Source organism: Brassica rapa, chromosome A08, assembly GCF_000309985.2.
Source record: "Brassica rapa cultivar Chiifu-401-42 chromosome A08, CAAS_Brap_v3.01, whole genome shotgun sequence".
In the NCBI taxonomy this organism is placed as follows: Eukaryota; Viridiplantae; Streptophyta; class Magnoliopsida; order Brassicales; family Brassicaceae; genus Brassica; species Brassica rapa.
Window position 1 is genome coordinate 14,581,572 of NC_024802.2, and position 19,862 is coordinate 14,601,433.

A 19,862-nucleotide genomic window follows, 5' to 3' on the forward strand; every position below is an offset into this window, starting at 1 on the left:
GCTAGGTAGGGTTTAGGGTTAGTAGGGTTTAGGGCTAGGTAGAGTTTAGGGTAGGTAGGGTTTAGGGTTAGGTAGGGTTTAGGGTTAGATAGGGTTTAGAATTATATAGGGTTTATGGTTTGTAGGGTTTAGGGTTAGGTAGGGTTTAGGGTTAGTAGGGTTAGGGTTAGGTAGGGTTTAGGGCGAGAAAGGGTTTAGGGTTAGGTAGTGTTTAGGTTAGGTAGGGTTTAGGGTTAGTAGGGTTTAGGGTTAGATAGAGTTTAGAATTAGGTAGGGTTTAGGGTTAGTAGGGTTTAGGGTTAGGTAGGTTTTAGAGTTAGGTAGGGTTTAGGGTTAGTAGGGTTTAGGGTTAGGTAGGGTTTACGGCTAGAAAGGGTTTAAGGTTAGCAGGATTTAGAGTTAGTAGAGTTTAGGGTTAGTAGGATTGAGGGCTAGAAAGGGTTTAGGGTTAGAAAGGGTTTAGGGGTAGGCATGGTTTAGGGTTAGGTCATGTTTAGGGTTAAAAGGGGTTTAGTGTTAGGTAGGATTTAGGGTTAGAAAGGATTTAGGGTTAGAAAGGGTTTAGGGTTAGGTAGGGTTTAGGGTTAGGTAGGGTTTAGGGTTATGTAGGGTTTAGGGTTAGAAAGGGTTTAGGGTTAGTAGGGTTTAAGGTTAGTAGGGTTTAGGGTTAGTAGGATTTAAGGTTAGGTAGGGTTTAGGGCTAGAAATGGTTTAGGGTTAGAAAGGTTTTAGGTTAGGTAGGGTTTAGGCTAGGTAGGGTTTGTAGGGTTTAGGGTTATGTAGGGTTAGGGTTAGGTAGGGTTTAGGGTTAGGTAGGGGTTAGGGTTAGGTAGGGTTTAGGGTACGTAGGGTTAGGGTTAGGTAAGGTTTAGGGTTAAGATTTAGGTAGGGTTTTAGGGTTAGGTAGGGTTTAGGGTTAGGTAGGGTTTAGGGTTAAATAGATTTTAGGGTTAGGTAGGGTTTACGTTTAGGGTTAGGTATGTTTACGGTTAGATAGGTTTAGGGTTTACGTAGTAGGAAGGGTTTAGGGATTAGGGTTAGGTTTATGTAGGCTTTAGGGTTAGATAGGGTTAAGGTCTAGGTTTAGGTAGGGTTTAGGTTTAGGTAGGGTTTAGGGTTAGGTAGGATTTAGAGTTTAGATAGTAGGAAAGGTTTAGCGTTTGGTTTAGGTTGGGTTTAGGGTTTGGTTTAGAATAATGCTTTGGATTATAGGATTATAGGGTTTAGGATTTGTTTGTTTGTTTGTTTATGCATTTAGTGCTGAGTTTTTGGGATAATATTTTATATCAATATTATTGATTCATAATTTTTCTTAAAATGTTAAAATTTTTAACGTGATTTTTAGTGTTCTTAAAACAAAGTATGTATTTTTTTATTAAATTTTGTGTGACAATAAGTTGAATATATCTTAGACCACAAATCATTGAAATTTTAGTTTTGTACATTTTATTATTCAAGTTATTGTTACTTTTATTTCCTTGTATACATTTCTCTTAATATTTATGTATGCATCCATAATAATTTTTGAAAAGGATTTTTCATTAACTAATGTATTTATTGTTTTAAATATATTTTAATTTTCGTGCACTTGATTAAATTTTTTTGGCGTTGGTGGTATTTGAAGTGGTTGAGAACCTGAATGGATATTTACTTTCATAAAATTTATGGTGTATGTTTAAAAATAAAAATTTATAAAGGCTTTTAAATCATATAATATAATATTCAACACACTTATATACTTAAAATTATGAAGTAGGTAGTTGCAAATTTGTTGAACTCATAGATTCGTTGCTACTTTATAAATTATTACAGGATGAGATACATATGGTAAAGATTGCTTTCATGATAATATAACGTCCATATCGTAATTCGTGTTTTTTTTGTTTTATCTACTATGTATTAAGAAATAATTATCACATTCAATGATATTAAAGAGTAAAAAGCCTGTCAATTGTTCATAGTATAAGCCCAAAGTTAAACTCAAGTCCTGCCAAAGAAATAAAATTCACGGACACATGTCGGCCTGTCAGATAGTGACTTTCCACGTGGATAGCTTAGGAGAGAGACAAACATATTTTTATATATAATATATCAGTTGTCAAAAAAAAAAATAGAAGAACTGATATTCAGAGCCATTCCAAAAAAAATTGAAACTGGAAAAAAAGAAAAAAATGGTTCTCCTTTAGGAAAAGGAAACATTAAGAAAAATTGATATGATCAATGAGAATCTTAAATATAGCTTGCATAAATGTTTAACAGTAGACTAATGAAAACTTATAAAGATTTGTGGCATAAAATTATTTATAAAATAAAATTAATACAAAACTAAACAGACATGAAATGTAACAAAAGGAAGTCAAAAAAAGAAAGACATATCCATCACCAGAAAAAAATCGATTATCAATGAAAATTTAGCTGAATAAGATCGAATCAAGAAAAAATAGAAGATTAAATCCTCAACTTGTGGTGCCGCTTCATTCCAAATTTCATCATCCTTGCTCCCCTCCATATCCCAAAATTTATTCAAACTCTTATATATCCCACATTATAAGAGAAAGTCAAAAACATTAAAACTCCATAACAACATAATAAACATTTGATATTATTGAACAACAACTAAACATAGAACATTATAAACTATAATTACTTTTGAAGTTGATAGACTAAAGTGCATTTCAACTTACCAAATATCAACCAAATAAACAAAACTAAGATCATCAATTTAATCATCGAGATCTAAGTCAACTTGTGATGAAAACATTGGATCTTGCTTAAAAGAACAAAACATATATAACAATTGAGATATACAACAATTAACATATCTACATTTTTGCTTTTACGAGCATCTCTAGCTAGGAAGAATAGATTCTAAAAAAATATATTAACAAAAATATGTTATAATCAACATAACAATATTATAAAATTATGTAAAAGATAAAGTCACAATACTCTTCATACTTTAATACCAAAATATGTCAACAAAACAAGATCTTCAAATAGTAATTGCTATTCTTTCTTTTCATTTTGATCTGGAAATAACAATACATATTAAAGCTTTTGTATCTATTTTATTAATATCTTCTCAAATTTTTGTTTCTATAATGACATAACTTTGTTCTCAAACATATTTTCATTCATGAAACAAAAAATATCAACAATTGCTAACCATGATTTTACTCATATGTTTTGGTTTGCCATTGGAATAATTACTAAACATAGTTGCTTAAAAAGTTTCTAATATAAAACAAAAGATAACACAAAATATTACTAAACATAATCACTTACATGTTCAATATCAGATAAACCCATTCTAAATACGTCAATTGATTTTAATATAGGTTGAACTTCCAAATACTCAACTGCTATGTTGACATCTGTGAATGCTCAGACATCATTCAAAACATGTCTAACTCTGACATCACAAGACTCCGAGCGATAAAATCTTTGCCGCAACCAGTACGCAGTACCAGTCCAATCAGATTATGGTAGAATTCCATTGTTCATCATGAATTCCAAACCTATAAAAGATGAATATCCATAACAGTAATGCAGCCCTTCATTATATCTAGAAACTTCTATTGCCTTGGTAGAATCGACAAAGTCTATAAGAAATTGTCTCGAATCCCATGTGTACTCCACATCAATTTCATTAATGGAACATACATCACTTATATTTGCAGGATATGTCACAGTCCAATAATTTTCTAAACTTTTGATCACAATAATATTTTTAAGTGAAAACAATAATAAAATGATTTAAAAGAATGGAATCATCTTACTATAAAGTCTTTGATCTTCTACTGAAATTGATTTATCAGTCTAGTTTTGCTTGTGTATAATCATATGGTCTATCTGAAATCAGCACAAAAAATACACAGATTCTATCAAATTTTATTAAAATTTGCTTCTTAAAAGTAAACATAATAGGTATCAATGAAATAAATTGCAAATGTTACTTCTTAAGAACAAATATAAAACTACCACATTTTTCATCAAAATTGTAAACTTATTTGGTATGCACTAACTATGAACTGTCAAGTGTCAAACATCTCACTTCTTTTTTTCTCAGACGTTGAGACCTCTAGTCGATTCGACTTTATAGAATAATCTCGGGAAAATTGTCATCAAACATTGTCGCAAAATTGAAGAATAAGTAATAATCAACAATTGAAATATCTACATTATGAGTCCATGATCATCTCTAGCTAGCATACATGGCAGCGTCTACAAAAATATATTTACAATAAGATATTAAGATATTATAATCAACATATGTAACAATATTACAAGATTATGTAAAAGATAAAATAACAATATTTTCATACTTTAATACCAAGTACTGCCAACAAAACAAGATCTTCAAATGGTAATTGTCACTCTTGTCATTCATTTTGATCAGGAAGATCATTCCTTTCAGTTTCTTTGAAAGAACAATACATATTAAAGCTTTTGCATATGTTTTCTTGATATCTACTTAAATTTATTTTTATGTAATGATATAACATACCTTACGATTTTGTCAAACATATTTTCATTCATGAAAACAAAAAACAAAAATTAACAACTGCTAACCATGACTTTACTCATATATTTTAGTTTGCCATTGGAATAATACCATTCGTATATATCCAAAATGAATTGAGCTTTGTATTTCCAATGAATGCTAATGTCATTTATCTGATAAATTGATACAAAGTTTATTAAATGTAAATTAAAAAATAACATAGAACTTGAAAAGTGAAAAATAACATTTACATTTTTACTATAAAAAGTGATAATGAGAAAAATAAATTACATACACACTTCACCGCAAAGCTTTTGACTCGAACTCTCGATCTAGATCTAAGAAACTGATTTTTTTTGGCTCCAATCTACGCATTTTATCACATGAACCTTTTTATAGTTGAAGACCTACTAGATTAGTTATACATGATATTTATATTGGTTGTAGTTAGAGGTATTTTATTGAATTATGAATATGATTTGTTAAATTTTCATGCATTTTGGTAACGAATGGTCAATGCCAAATTTGTGTAGTTATAAAGATGGTTCATGTTCCTTTGCGATATACGCAATACTAAGATTTCTCTAACAAGCGTGAAGTTTCATTCATATCCAAGTATTTTTCTCAATTTGTAGTCAGTTTTCTATGTTGTTACTCTTCTTTGCTTTTCCACATTATTAATATGTTTTTCTTTATGTAGTTTTAAGTCTTTGCATTACATCATCATCTGATGCATCATCTCAACTATTTAATTGTAAGTTTAAAAAATACCCTAAATGATGTTTTTTTTGTGGTGAATGTTATAAAGCTATAGTCTGGTACTGATTTCATATTCTTTTTTTTTATATATATCTTTTTAGGGTTTATTATACATTGAGGAAAGATATTGTTTAGAAAAAATCGAGTGCATTTGACACTTCAAAGTCTTCAATCAAAATTGATGAGAAATTGCAACCACAGCTGGTCATGAACACATGTTAGCATCCACTTCTTCAGTTCTAAACTCAGTTTGATGATGTAGTTTTCCTTTTTCTAATATAACAAAAGTAGAGATTTTGATTTACTCTCATATTCGTCTCATGTTGTCTAAAAAAGTGTTCTTAAACTCCCATTTCTTTCATATTTTTATAATATTATTTAAGAAGTCAGTTTCATACATACCGGACTCATATTAATTTATTCTTACAATGGTTAATTACAACAGTACCCGTAATGAATCCAATATATTAATTATCATTATTAAATATTGCATTTTATTTTTTCCTTTTATGTTTATGTTTCGTTTCTCTTTATTTTATTTTTCAAATAATCTATATAATAAGGAAAATTATAGACTTTAATAACTTAAAGTATCTTTTATATATAATGTGATTAATAAAAAGGAAAGTTCACAAAATAATCTTGATTTTGAAGTAAAGAAATAATCTTTTGTTTTAAAAGATAATTTTAAACAACATAGTATCTAATCTATTAAAACTAAAGTACAAATAGAAATTAACCCTCAATTATCCTTAAATATTACAAGTCTATGCCACTAGCCTAAACCATGTTTAACACTTAAATCAAACCATCCAAATTTAATTTTAACAATTAACCAAACGTTACGTCTATACCATCTTCAATAAACCACCGGCTTTAACAACTTTAACAAATTAACCATGTCAATTCAATAGTTCGGTCAACTTAACAAACCATAATATCTATATATATAAAACAGGGTTTTCTCTCACCTCCTGCTGCCACATCAGCATAGAGGGAGGGGCATTTTGTGACACGTCACCCTGCTTTAAACGATGTCGCAAGCTTTATCTGATTCGTCTGGGCCTTTGGAGATTTCGGGAAGGCCCATCGTTTTGTTAAAACCTGTGATCAATACCGTAACACACACATCAAGCTATGACAAATCCGAAGACTAAAAAATAATATTAATACGAACTTCCAAAATGAAATACTAAAACATAGAAAACTCTATACCATAACAACATCATAAAAAAATATCTTAGGTTTACCAAACAAAACTAAAAATAACCAAACAAAAACTTTTACAATGGATAAGAAATATTAACCATTCATATTCATAACAAATATCTTTCAATCTAAGAATAAAAAGTTGTCTGGCCGTTGCGAATGAGCCATTGACACACATGTAACGTAATTACATAAATGTTGAAAATCCAGAGGAAAAAATTAAACCGTCCAATTATGGGTTACAATAAATATACGAAAACAATTGCAAAACGTATCAATCCACTTTCTAAGGAAAACAAACACGAAGCACCATCCTCGGCCCTATATAAACAAAGAGAAGCAAAGAAAAAACTAAAATATAACATCAAAAGCAAAAATACACAGACAGAGGATATTTTCATGAGTTCCATCAATCCGAAACAAAGTATCATGCAGACCCTTGAGGCCATGCCTGAAGACATGCGTCTTCTAATAGTTTCGAAAGTAGGCCAAAACTCCCACGTCGACTACTTCAATACGGTACTGACATGCAGAAGCCTAAGCTTTCGTCCAGACAACCCCTCTGTTGCCAAAGATCTCAACCTCTCGCCTTTTGTTAAGAAGCCACTCCTATCCAATCAGTACGAATCATTAATGGACGCCTGCCTTAAAGCAGACAATACTGATGCTCACTTTGTAAAAGGTATGATTCAATTCTTCCAATCTCAAAATCAAGTCCTAGGTCTACATCACATCCACATAGCATCAAAGAGTGGTCACCTACAAGGAAGATACATTTTTGGTGTTCTCCTCATGGCCATCGGCGAGACAGACAAAGGAATCAAAATCATCAACAACCTCACGGAAGAGAAAGGTATTTCGTTGGTTGAGGATTGAATGATAAATTTCAAGAGGGCTCTGGAACGTCCACTTCTTCAGATGAGGGATATATATATAAGAGCTCGGTTCTGAAAATGTGGCCAGAGCTGAACTGCCATCCTGGAGACGGAACGGCGAACACGGTCTGCTCAAAGTGTTTCCACTTCTTTTTACTCACCGATTTCTACACGATGATGATGGGCTTCAACAACCTTCTGGATTAAGAACACCGTAACACCAGACTTTATTAATATCAACCCGTTCACCTTCTCTATTAGCTTGAAATAAAACTTCCTACCATTTGGTTTTACATAAAAGATCTGTGTGGTTGTACAATTTTAAACTGTTGCTTGGTTTTAGTTCCAATTTTAAATTTAAATAAAGCAGAAATTAAAATTTCAAAATTAAGAAAAAATAAACCCATGCAATGAGATAGTGCTATATAATTTTAGTTCTGTAAGTGTAATAATTATAATAAAAAACATACAAGTTAAAGATATTCTTCCAACCAAAAATATCAAACTCTGCTTCAAAAACTTTGCTTACGATCCCATAAACATAATACAAAATTCATTTCGAATTCATACATCTTCCATTGTAGTTAACACAGTAACGGAAATTTGACACATTAAACATTGACCAAACAAATTACAGTAGAGTAAAAGGTAAAACTAAGTTCAAGATACAAAACAAAACCCTTTCTATTCCAGAGAGAAAATTGCAATCAAGCACGACAACAACAAAAAACTACATACAGTCCTAAATACTACATAGAATACAACAATTCCCAAATTTTTAAAGGAAAACATTACATATGAATCCAGCTTTTGGTGTTCGTTAAAGATTTATGTTCACTTCAATGACAAACATTTTAATAAAAAACGCAAGGGTTTGTGCAGCTATAGCATCTTCGATATTAGATCACTTACTCTATTCATTTTTCTGTCGAGAAGCACCTGATAGAAGTAGGTAGAGGCTGGAGGTAAGTGGTATTTGCAGGTGAAATTTGGTTTTCTTTTGGAGGTTAGTCAAAGCAAAAAAAACCTTGAATGTTGTCCACGTTCCAGGAGAAAAATATATTTAGTTCCAATGCAATGAAATATGACTGTTTATAACGTTTCCAAATAACTCTCTGCGAATTACTTAAGTCACAAGCCAAACTCACCGTACTTACCGTAATACAAAAATACAAACATCATGCAAAATATCCAATATTTAAAATAAACACAACCCTGGCTACACTCACTCATAACAACAAAATAAAAGAACACAATGATACCAATTTGAAATAGGAAAAAAAATCCCAAACCCGGCGCGTAGCACCGGCGAACCTCTAGTAATCATTAAGCAAGACAATTCACAATATTCATCAAAAATCAATTTGCCTCCTTTTACTCGGGTTAAACAGTCCTCAAATTCGAAAAATATTATATGCTATATTCTTAAGTTTAATGAATATCTTCCTATTAATCATGACTATATATATATATATATATATATATATATATATAGGCATTATCTAACCAAATATAATTTATGTAGATAATTTATAGGAATACTTCTTAAATTTTTATATTACAATATATTCTCTTTGACAAACGTGTAATTCAAATTTGATATTTTTTTAGTCTAGATTTCCATAAAAAAATAATACATTATATTAAAGTAAATGATCCATATGTAATTGTAATTCTGATATATGGACCAAATTTGAATCATTGCTAAATGGCCAAATTCAATTACTTAAATTATTGGCTAACTATTTTTTTTGAAAATATTTTTAAATAACAAAAACTAAGATATCTTTAATGAATAAAAATTTTATTTTCTTTTTTTTATTTAAGTTCTCTTTTTATATTTTTCAAATAACATATATAATAAAGAAAAAAATTAATAAAAAATTTAAATAAATATTTTATCAATATAATGTGATTTAATAAAAATGAAAGTTTATAAAAATGATCCTGATATTAAAGTAAAAAAATAATCTTTCCTTTTTAAAATTTATCGATTATGTTTTTATGCACCTTTTCGTACCTATCATCAATTTATTTCACAATTTAACATATACCAAATTAAAAACAAAATAGATTTACACATTTAAGATGAAGAGCCAAACTAATACAATACAATTGATTCGATTTGGTTGAATTAGATTAAATTATACTTTAATTTGGAAGAATATATGTAACATATTATGCCCACAGAATGAATAACTAGACCAATCCAAAAAATATATATACAAAATCAAACATAAAATAAGAATGATATATTATTATTTTCAGAAATATTTTATATAAATTATAGAACAACTCAACATTTACTAAATAAATATGAAATTCTCAAATAATATTATAAATATAATAACCAACTATTACAATTAATTATTTTATAATTTTGATATATACAAAAGGTTTCAAAAGACTATTATTTTTATATTTATTTATGTAACTTTAAATCGATAAATTCTTTAGTTTTACTATTTGATTCTCAAAACAACATCTATTAAATTATACATAATCTTACTAAAATATATTTTCAAATCTAATATAAGAATCAAACTACATTAAAATAAAAAATTTAATCAAAATTTTAATCTGCATAACAAAAATATTATAGTTAAATTGGACAAGTAAATGGTATATAATGTATCTAAATAATAACCAAACAGTCGAGATATTATATATCCAAAATCATATGTCTAATTGAAATTACATAATGTTATTTAAAATAAAGGATTTTTAACGTTAAAACCGGCCCCTCAAATAAGTTTGTTTTGGGTAAAAACCCTCAAACTAAGTATTTACCGGAAAAACCCCAAACTAATTTTATTTAATGAATTAAACACTAGTAGGTCATAATTACCATAACTATCGGTAAATCTTTAGTTTAGGATTTTTATATTAAGTAAATATAGTTGAGGAGTTTTACCATCAAAAATCTAAAATAAAATTAAAATCAAAATTTTATAACATTATCTAAAAATTAGCAACTTAAATTTTCAAAATTGGCATTTTTAATTTTTTTTGTAAATATATGAATTTGATGTGTTTTAATATAAACATTATATATGTATAAATTAAAACGTAAAAACCAAAAAAATATAATAAAAATTATCTAAATATTTATTATTAAATTTTTATTAGGTAAGATATAATTTTTATTAGGTTTTCTTGTTTTTTACATTTTTAATCTTTTAGTAATTTTATTACAGGTAAATCTTTTGATAATTTTTATGATATTTTCTGGGTTTTTATATTTTAAATTTATACATATATAATGTTGATGTTAAAAAACACATCAAACTCATATATTTACAAAAATTAAAAAAACTCTAATTTTAAAAATTTAAGTTACTAATCTTTAGATAATATTATAAAATTTTGATTTTTATTTTACTTTTTAGATTTTTAATGGTAAAACCTCTCAACTATGTTTAGCTTAATGTAAAAACCCCTAAACTAAAGATTTATCGGCAGTAAAGGTAATTATGACTTGTTAGGGTTTAATTCAAGCATATTGATTGCAATATAAATAATAGAATAATTATACATTAAATAAAAAATATTAATATTATTATAATATATTTATTTTATAAATAGCTACATGCGGGTATGAGCACGGGAAAACCACCTAGTGTAACAATAAATGTATAACATATTGATGTTTATGAAATGTAAAATATACCCATTACCAGTACTAAGAAATAAGAATGATCCAGTGAAGCGATTACACCATTGGAGGGTTGGTGATCTTCACGTGCATTCCAATTTCATTTTAGTCTCCTCCTCGCTCTTGTGATTTGGATAGATATGATGTTCATTTGATTTTGAATTGACATATATTGGTTAAGTTATGCACAATGCTTTATTGTGTTTCTAGAACGAGGATACTATTTTGTTACTTCTCCTCATCCAAATAGACCAGATTAATATTTCTTTGTTTCCTAACTATGCTTCAAGACAAGAAACAGATGCATATGTCTACTCTTTTTCTTGTTTTCTGGTAAGAGAAACTTCAAGACTTATGTGTTCTGGTTTCCCATCCATGGTCTTCCTCACTACGGCAAGGTGATCACCAACCAAAGTCGTTGAAAGATGGGGATAACCAGACAAAGTCACTGAAAAAGGATCGGTGGAACACTTGTAACTTATGTAGAAGATTGCATTATCTGCTTTAAGCTTCTCACGCGCCTCGGTTGTGTAATCTTCAAGAGTTTCCACAACAACCTTGTTGAGCTCCAAGGGTAAGTAAGCATCCAAACACTGCAATTACATGTGTAAGAGAACAACAAGTTTGTTCAATTTGTTCTTTAAAGAGATAAGAGGAGTTGCAAAAAAAGAAAAGTACATACACGATCTGATTTGGAGAAGAAGGCGACTTCCATGAGAAGTTGAAGCCAGTCATTGTCATGCAGCTCTGATTCAGGCACCTGGGAATGAATGAAGGTTAACTATAACTAGAGAAAACTAAAACATACACAAGTTAAAAAAAAAACTCCAAGAATGGATCGGATCATCTGATGTTTATTACCACGTAATACTTCTTACTGTCACGTTCCAAGGCTTCATCAGAAAACCATTTGGGCAGTGGACCTTTGTAGAAGTCAGGTACCGTGTCCTCGTCCCATTCATAATCCACTTTCAGAGGCTTGTCCCCTGATCTCTAAAACAGTTAGTTTTGATCTTTTCATAAAAACACAGTTAGTTAGTTAGTCCTGAATAGGTCTTACTTGGAGGAGTGAATCTGGAGACTATGTTGCACAAGAGAAGTCTGACACCCAATGGACTCCGACGTCCTTGGTCGCGTAACAGCGTCTGAAAAGAGAAGACAGAGCCGATGTCCGGATCCACTGCGTCCAAAGTCACGTAGAAGTCCATGGATCCAGCATCCCACGAACTATGTTTCTCCCAGCGTTTAAACTTAAAGTTTGTTCCCTAAACTTAATGATCAGTAGTTAAGTTAGTTAAATGGATGATGAGTAAGTTAGTTAGTTAGTTAGTTTTACCTTTTGAAGATTGTGGCATTGGAGTCCAATCCTACCATAGAGACCGATATCATAGTCATCTCCCCACTCGGGCTCAATTAATGTAGGCGTATCGCTGTTGAAATCCAGATCAAATCCCTAACAAAATTTTTACTTGTTCCGATAAGAATTCAAAAACCATATCATGAGGCGGAATCTCGGGAGAGTTACTTACAAAGGCCCTTCCACAACGTTCCATCCTTAGCCAGCGAGGTACTCGTAATCGTTCCTGTAGCTGTTCTTCTACGGATTTTTCACACGTTCGCACCAGCTTTGCCTTTGGGGATGTTGTTGGTAGACTCCCCGACTCACTTGTTTCTTGTTTAGCCATACCCTCCTCCATTAATTTGACAACCAACAACCTTAAGGTCTAAACTGATGATTCACGCGGTGGTGGTGGTGGCGCCTAAATTAATGACTGGAAAGATATTTATATCCTCAAAATAAGTTGGGCATTTTTTTTCTCCATCATCTGTAATGTCTATTGGGCTTTCCATTCGAATAAAACACCTAATGGATTCAGTCTTATTTTATATGATAAAATTCCTTCCACGTTAAAATTGTTACATGAAGATGAGGATCAGACGATTGGGAAAACCCCTCCTCCCTTTTTTTGTGCACTGCCTTTACGTTTGCTTTTTATTCGGATAAGTGATATTTCTTTTTAAACCAGTTTATTAAAACATTATGTATACTAGATTTTTTAACCGCGCTACACGCGGATAAGATATTATATGTATTTCTCAATTCTAAAAAAATAATGTATAATATTATATTACATTATTTAAAGAATATAAAATAAGACTACATAACATAAATATATTTTTAAAATTTTCTTTGTGGAAATCATTATGTTGTTTGATTTTTGTACTTTATTCACATATTTGCATAGTTATTTGTGATAGATGAATATATTTTAATTATCAGTAAATAATATATATTTATTATATAATATAAGAAAAATAAAATTATTTACTTTTAAAACAAACTTGTCTCATGTTGAGGACTCGGTTATAGACATATCATATTCGAAGGAGACATTTTTACAATTATTAATCTTCTTAACAGTCAAGAAACAAATCTGAATATCAAAACAATATGTCATACGATCTCTTTGTGGAATAAATGCTCTGAAGAAATTCAATTTAGGCATCAAAAAGGACTGGAAATGGATGTGCAGATGTTTTATCTAAGTCAGTTTTACAAAATACTATTCATAGTTCATATATCATTTATGTCCATCCTTTTTTTTGTCCATCATTTCTTAAACATCTTGAAATAACTGATGTTAATTAATAATAAACTTTTGGCTGGCAAAAAAAATTAATTTTATCTAATTATCGCTTAATTTTTTTAACTGATATATATGTATTTCTCAATTTCTAAAAAAATAATGTATAATATTGTATTACATTATTTAAAAAATATAAAATAAGACTACCTAACATAAATATATTTTTTAAATTTTCTTTGTGGAAATCATTATGTTGTTTGATTGTTGTACTTGATTCACATATTTGCATAGATATTTGTGATAGATGAATAACTATATTTTTATTGTCAGTAAATAATATATATTTATTATATAATATAAGAAAAATGAAATTATTTACTTTTTAAACAAAGTTATCTCATGTTGGGGATTCGGTTATAGACATATAATATTTGAATGAGATATTTTTACAGTTATCAATCTTCTTAACAATGAAGAAACAAATCTGAATATCAAAACAATATTTCATACGATCTCTTTATGGAATAACTACTCTGAAAAAATTGAATTTAGGCATCAAAAAAGACTGAAAATGATGTGCAGATGTGTTATCTAAGTCAGCTTTACAAAGTACTATTATTCATAGTTCATATATCATTTAAGTCCATCCTTTCTTAACAATCTTGAAATAACTGATGCTAATTAATAATAAATTTTTGGATGAAAAAAAAAATCAAATTTGTCTAATTTTGTTAATTTTAGAGTTTTTTGTATTTAATATTTTTTCCATATTAAGCTTATATTTCTTTCACATAATATGTATATGTCATAAAAATTACCATCAAATCAGTTTTACTTATTTATTATTTTGTTTTTAATGAAAACACACTTTTTAAATAATTTAATTTAAAATAAAATTATATATTAATTTGTTGTATTCTAACAATTTGATTGATTTAATTAATTTGCTTTGGTGGATAACTTAAAAAGTTTTCATATGAATCGGGAAAAGCAAGCTTATGTTGTTATATTATATTTATTTGTGTATATGGAATCTATATATAATGCTAGTGTAATAAAAAAATAACATTATTTTTTTGTAACTTCAAAAAGATACATTATTACAATTTGAAATTATTCAAAATTGAATAAAATGGTAATTAAATAAATATAATTGTTTTTTTTATCTTGTTTAGATTGATTCTCATGAAAAGAAATCGATAGGTTAAACAAATGCTTCAAAATTTGTTGTGTTATTGTTTTGTCTATAAATTACAAAATTTATTGAATTGATATATTTAATTATTGCATCCTTAAATAATATTTTATTAAAACATTAGAGAACTGTGTTTTGAGTTGTTTTGTCAAAATTGTACAAAAATCTATGCTTTTTTATATTTGTCACGAAAATTTATATGTTAAACTTTCTTTTACAAAATTCTTAACTTTGTCACGAAAACAAAAATCTATGTTTTTCATATTTGTCAATGTTCTCACACTTTCAAATAATATATAGCTTAGTCACTTACTTATTTTTTTTGTACAAAACAAAGTATCGGAGTCTTGAAAGTTGAATCCATATTATTGTAAATGTACATAAATGTTTGTGATTACATATTTAGTGATTCTTGTATATGTATCCAAGAAAGTTTCAATGGCTTAGTGGTGTATGTCTTATATTTATGTCATATTAACCCGGGTTCGATCCTTTCCTTTGCATTCTTTTTTTTATTTTTTACGAAAAAATGAATGAGATGACGTGGCAACTTCGGACTATCTGATTGGACGATTTTTTATGCCTACGTGGACACTCTAAGAGGAGGTTATATCTCCCTTTTAGTATAGTATAGATGTTTATAGAGTTATATTTAACTAAGCATAAAGTTTAGATTTGAGGGATGTGGTTTAAGATTTTAATAAATAAATAAATACTAAAATTTTAAAATAAAATTTCTAAAACTAGTTTAAAAAATAAAATTTTGATTTCAAAATAAAATTTTGAAAAAATATATTTATAAATCTATAAAATAAAGATAGAATGGTCTTTTGCCTCTTTAATAAAGTTCATATTTTAGTATTTATAAAAATATATCTTTTGTGATAACATGAAAAAGTAATACAAAACATGAGATAAAAGTAGAATTTCTCCATTTTAAATTATGTTAAACTTTTTGCGGTTTTGAAGTCGCAATTTTTTGTTTTGCAATATTGTTCAAACTTTAATTGGCATCAGGGGCGGATCGGGTACTCGTGGAGTCACGTGGCCCCTCACTTATTATACTCGATAAATTTGTTGTGTAAGGTAAGCTGGTCGAGTAGGTTAGTGGTTTTCATTGTGCATGGGTAATCTTTGGACTAAAGGGTACTATTTGCTATGCGTACAATTTTTTTATTCTTCAATTTTAATTTATATATTAATATAATTTTTTGGATCAAAAAAAAAAATATTAATATAACTTTTATGTTTTACCATTTGTGTTATGTAGGTTCGCTAGACTATGGTCAGCCTATAGTTTAGAAATTTCTTTTATTATTAACTAGATGTTTTGCTCGTACATGTGGACTTAAATTTTACAAATATATATTAGTTTATAATTTATTGATTTAAAAATCAGCATGATAACTTATTATTTATATTTTTAAAAAAATTAAATTCAACATTAAATTATATATATATATATATAAATATATGACGTAAATTTAATTAAAATATATATATTTATTATTATGCTGAAATTTTAAAAGAAAACATTCACATATTAAAAATATTTTAGTAAATATATTTATACAAATTTTGTTGATTAATATTTAATTCTAAATTTTTTATTTGTTATTTTCTAACTTTATAATTGAAAAAATAAATTTTAAGATAACAACACAATATATAAGAATTATCTTATTTAAAAAAATTAATATTATGAATCAAAATTCTTTTTTAATTATATAATTAATTATATATAAAATTCATTAAGAGTAACAATGACTTTAATCACTTAATTATTATTAATAGTTTTATATCTTATTTTAAATTTTATAACTGAAAATATATTTTAAGATAACAGCACAAGATAAAAATTATCTTTTTGAAAAAAAAATTAACATTATAAATAAAAATTCATTTTTGATTATATAGTTAACTATATATAAATTCATTAAGGGTAATATAGATATTAACCGCTCTAACTTTTAACGTGAGAGTTCCGTTGCTAAAATTTACTTCGCAAATAATAATATAGATATTACTTTTTTTTTAACAAGAAACATCTTTTATACATAACCTTGTTTTGTCTATGCATCTAATAAAACACTATTTTTTCTTTCCTCTTTTCTTTGAAAATATTTCATAACTCTATTTAAGTTTTATACTAGTTTGTATTATATATTTTATAAACAGTTAAATATTTTCTTATGGACAAAATGATTGACAAAAATATAATATAATACTTAAAAATAAAATTCTAGTTATATTTGACTAATATATATCATTGTATTTAAAATTCAACACTAATTTAATATTCGAATTATATATTACACTTATAATATTGTGCTTCCGGTTAAAATGTTTTCTAAATCCGCGGTGAATATTTTTCATGAAGTATATCGTATAATAACTTGATCACATAATTCAACCTTTTCGACCTCGACTGTTTCAAATGCAGATGTTTGCATTTGGTAGAGGACTGTTCAGAACTCTGAGGGCATACACTTGCAAAGAAAAGATAATGCTTCAAAAATTGTGAAATTTGGATTCGTTAATATTATATGTTTTGACTTGGTATCTTAAAAGAAGTTGTGCATATATTCTTCTTTCTTTTAGACGACTTGTTGTGTTACTTGGTTCTCAATCAAATTATGCACTGCAGACAGAAATCCCACAGAGGAGGTTAGATATAGATCCCACTCGTTAGATAACTCCTAAACTATAACAGACCAGATCCACATGTCTCTCTACTTATTTTCTTGTTCTCTGGTTAGGGCAACTTCAAGACGCATGTGGCCTGGTTTACCATCCATGATTTTCCTTACTATGGCACGGTGATCACCAGTCAAAAAGTGAGGACCACCCAAACGAAGAAAAGGATCAGAGCAACACTTGTAACTGATGTAGAAGATTGCATTATCTGCTTTGAGCTTCTCACTAGGCTCTGTTGTGTAATCTTCAAAAGTTTCCACAACAACGTTCTTGAGCTCCAAGGGTAGGTAAGCATCCAAACACTGCAATTACAATCATAAGAGGGGAAAGATAACAAGTTTCAATTTGTTGCTTCGGGAGAGTTGGACAAGAAAATTGCAAAAAAAAAAAGAAAAAAAAAGAAAGAAAAGTACATGCACGTTCTGCTTTGGAGAAGAAGGCGACTTCCATGAGAAGTTGAAGCCAGTCATTGTTATGCAGCCTGATTCTGGCACCTGCGAATTGAACAAATGAATGAATGATACTAACTAGAGGTATATATACAAATTAAAAAAAAAAAACTCCATGAAGGGTTCATATAATGTTAAATTACCACGTAATACTTTTTAGTGTCACGTTCCAAAGCTTCATCAGAAAACCATTTGGGCAGGGGACCTTTGTAGAACTCATTTATTCCAGGTGTGTCCTCCTCCTCCCATTCATCATCTACAGGCTCGTTAGCTGATGTCAGAAAACAGTTAGTCCTCTAAATACACTTTTTTAAAAAGAGTTATCCATAAACTTGTGTGTTTAAAAAGCGCAGGGCCAAGGTCACCTTTGAAAACAGTTAACAGTCCTGATTGAATGGGAAGAATACTTACGTATTTGTTTGATTCTGGAGGCAAAGGTCACCCAGGTAATCCTAGCCCCCAACGAAAGGCAGCTTCCAAAATCGATAAACAGAGTCTGAAAAGAGCAAAGAGAGCCAGTGGCTGGATCGGTTGCCTCCAAAGTTATGTAGAAGTTGACGTACCCAGTCAGCTTGATACTATGTTTCTCCAAGCGTTTAAACTTTAGGTTTGTTCCCTGTAAAACCAAAAATTCAGACAAAAAAAAAGACATTAGAGAATAAGTGATGATTAATGATATCAGTTAGTTAGTTAGTTAGTTTTTTTACCTTGTGAAGATTGCGGCATTGGAGACCAATCCTACCATAGAGACCGATATCATAATTTTTACCCCAAGTAGACCGAACTAATGTAGGCGGATCATAATTGTAATCCAGATCAAAACCCTAACAACAAATTACTTATATTCTGTGAGACTCGTACAGATCATCCAAAAGTAAAACGACCATGAATTCAAAACCATATCATAAGGAATAGTACTTACATAGGCCTTTTCAGCCTACCCTCCATTAGTTTGACTTGATTCGGTTGAAGCAGTAGAAGACGACGACCGACAACCTAATTGGTTGGTTCACGCCTGTAGTGGTGAGCTAAAATAATGACTGGTGATATTTATATTCTATAAATAAGTTGGGCTAAGCTGGGCTAAATTATATTAAAGTTGCAAATCTTGTCGGTTGGGGCAGGTTTCACGATCATCTCGTGATTCAGGTTAAAACCCGAAAACGAGTTCTCGCTAAAATCTGAGAAACAGTCAACATCTGAAAAACATGTTTTTTTCATCAAAACTTAAAAAAAAATATGCATTTTCTGTCAAAATCTAAAAAATGCATTTTCTTAGGAAAACTCAAAAAACTTATTTTCCTGTAAAAATCAGAAAATATGTTTTCCGCCAAATTCCAAAAAGATTTCTTTTACCAAAATCTGAAAAAAACTTGAAGTATGTGTGTTTCCTATCATAATCTGAAAAATCATTTTCTCACCAAAGTTTGAAATTTTCATTTTTTCGCTAAAAATCGAAAGACGGTTTTTTTTCCACCAAAATTGAAAAAACGCGTTTTCCGTCAAAGCGCGAAAACACAATTTTTTATCAAAATTGGAAAAACGTATTATCCCGCCAAAATCCAAAAAAACATATTTTTTCACCAAAATTGGGAAAATGTGTTTTTCCACCAAAAAGTTAAAAATGTGTTTTTCATCAAAATTGGAAAAATTGAGTTTTTCGGTGGAAACCGCAAATTGTATATTACTTTATAATCAAGGATTTAGGAGAATTTAAGATTTAAATAATTTAAAAAAATTGATATTTAATTAAATCTTTAAAAAAATTGTTACAAGTTTTGTATGAGTTTTTGAAATTCTTATAGAGTTTTGTTTTTTTTTTAAAAAACCTTTTAAATTTTAAATATTTATTTAAAATAATATTTTTTATTTTTAAATTATAATAATTTGGTATTACTATCGTTTTATGAACTATTTAAAATAAAAAAAAA

The 19,862-nt window shown here is 28.8% G+C and overlaps 2 protein-coding genes and 1 long non-coding RNA gene across 3 annotated transcripts; all 3 read right to left on the bottom strand.

The window, feature by feature from the left end:
- Positions 1–1,457: 1,457 nt before the first annotated feature.
- Positions 1,458–10,396, bottom strand: LOC103869738. The gene is made up of 2 exons (XR_633298.3): positions 8,260–10,396; positions 1,458–7,545 (listed from the first exon to the last, which is right to left on the bottom strand). It is a non-coding gene; the product is annotated as an uncharacterized LOC103869738 (long non-coding RNA).
- Positions 10,397–10,697: 301 nt separating this feature from the next.
- LOC103834700 (UPF0725 protein At5g63820) lies at positions 10,698–13,153 on the bottom strand. Its single transcript, XM_009110772.3, has 6 exons — positions 12,532–13,153; positions 12,339–12,455; positions 12,063–12,267; positions 11,864–11,988; positions 11,685–11,762; positions 10,698–11,595 (listed from the first exon to the last, which is right to left on the bottom strand). The coding sequence occupies exons 1-6, from the start codon at positions 12,697–12,699 to the stop codon at positions 11,314–11,316; spliced, it is 975 nt and encodes a 324-aa protein (XP_009109020.2). The 5' UTR covers positions 12,700–13,153; the 3' UTR covers positions 10,698–11,313.
- A 2,772-nt stretch (positions 13,154–15,925) lies between these two features.
- Positions 15,926–18,818, bottom strand: LOC103835511 (UPF0725 protein At5g63820). The gene is made up of 6 exons (XM_009111694.3): positions 18,813–18,818; positions 18,639–18,755; positions 18,343–18,547; positions 18,075–18,202; positions 17,896–17,976; positions 15,926–17,784 (listed from the first exon to the last, which is right to left on the bottom strand). The coding sequence occupies exons 1-6, from the start codon at positions 18,816–18,818 to the stop codon at positions 17,518–17,520; spliced, it is 804 nt and encodes a 267-aa protein (XP_009109942.1). The 3' UTR covers positions 15,926–17,517.
- Between the last annotated feature and the right edge of the window lie 1,044 nt (positions 18,819–19,862).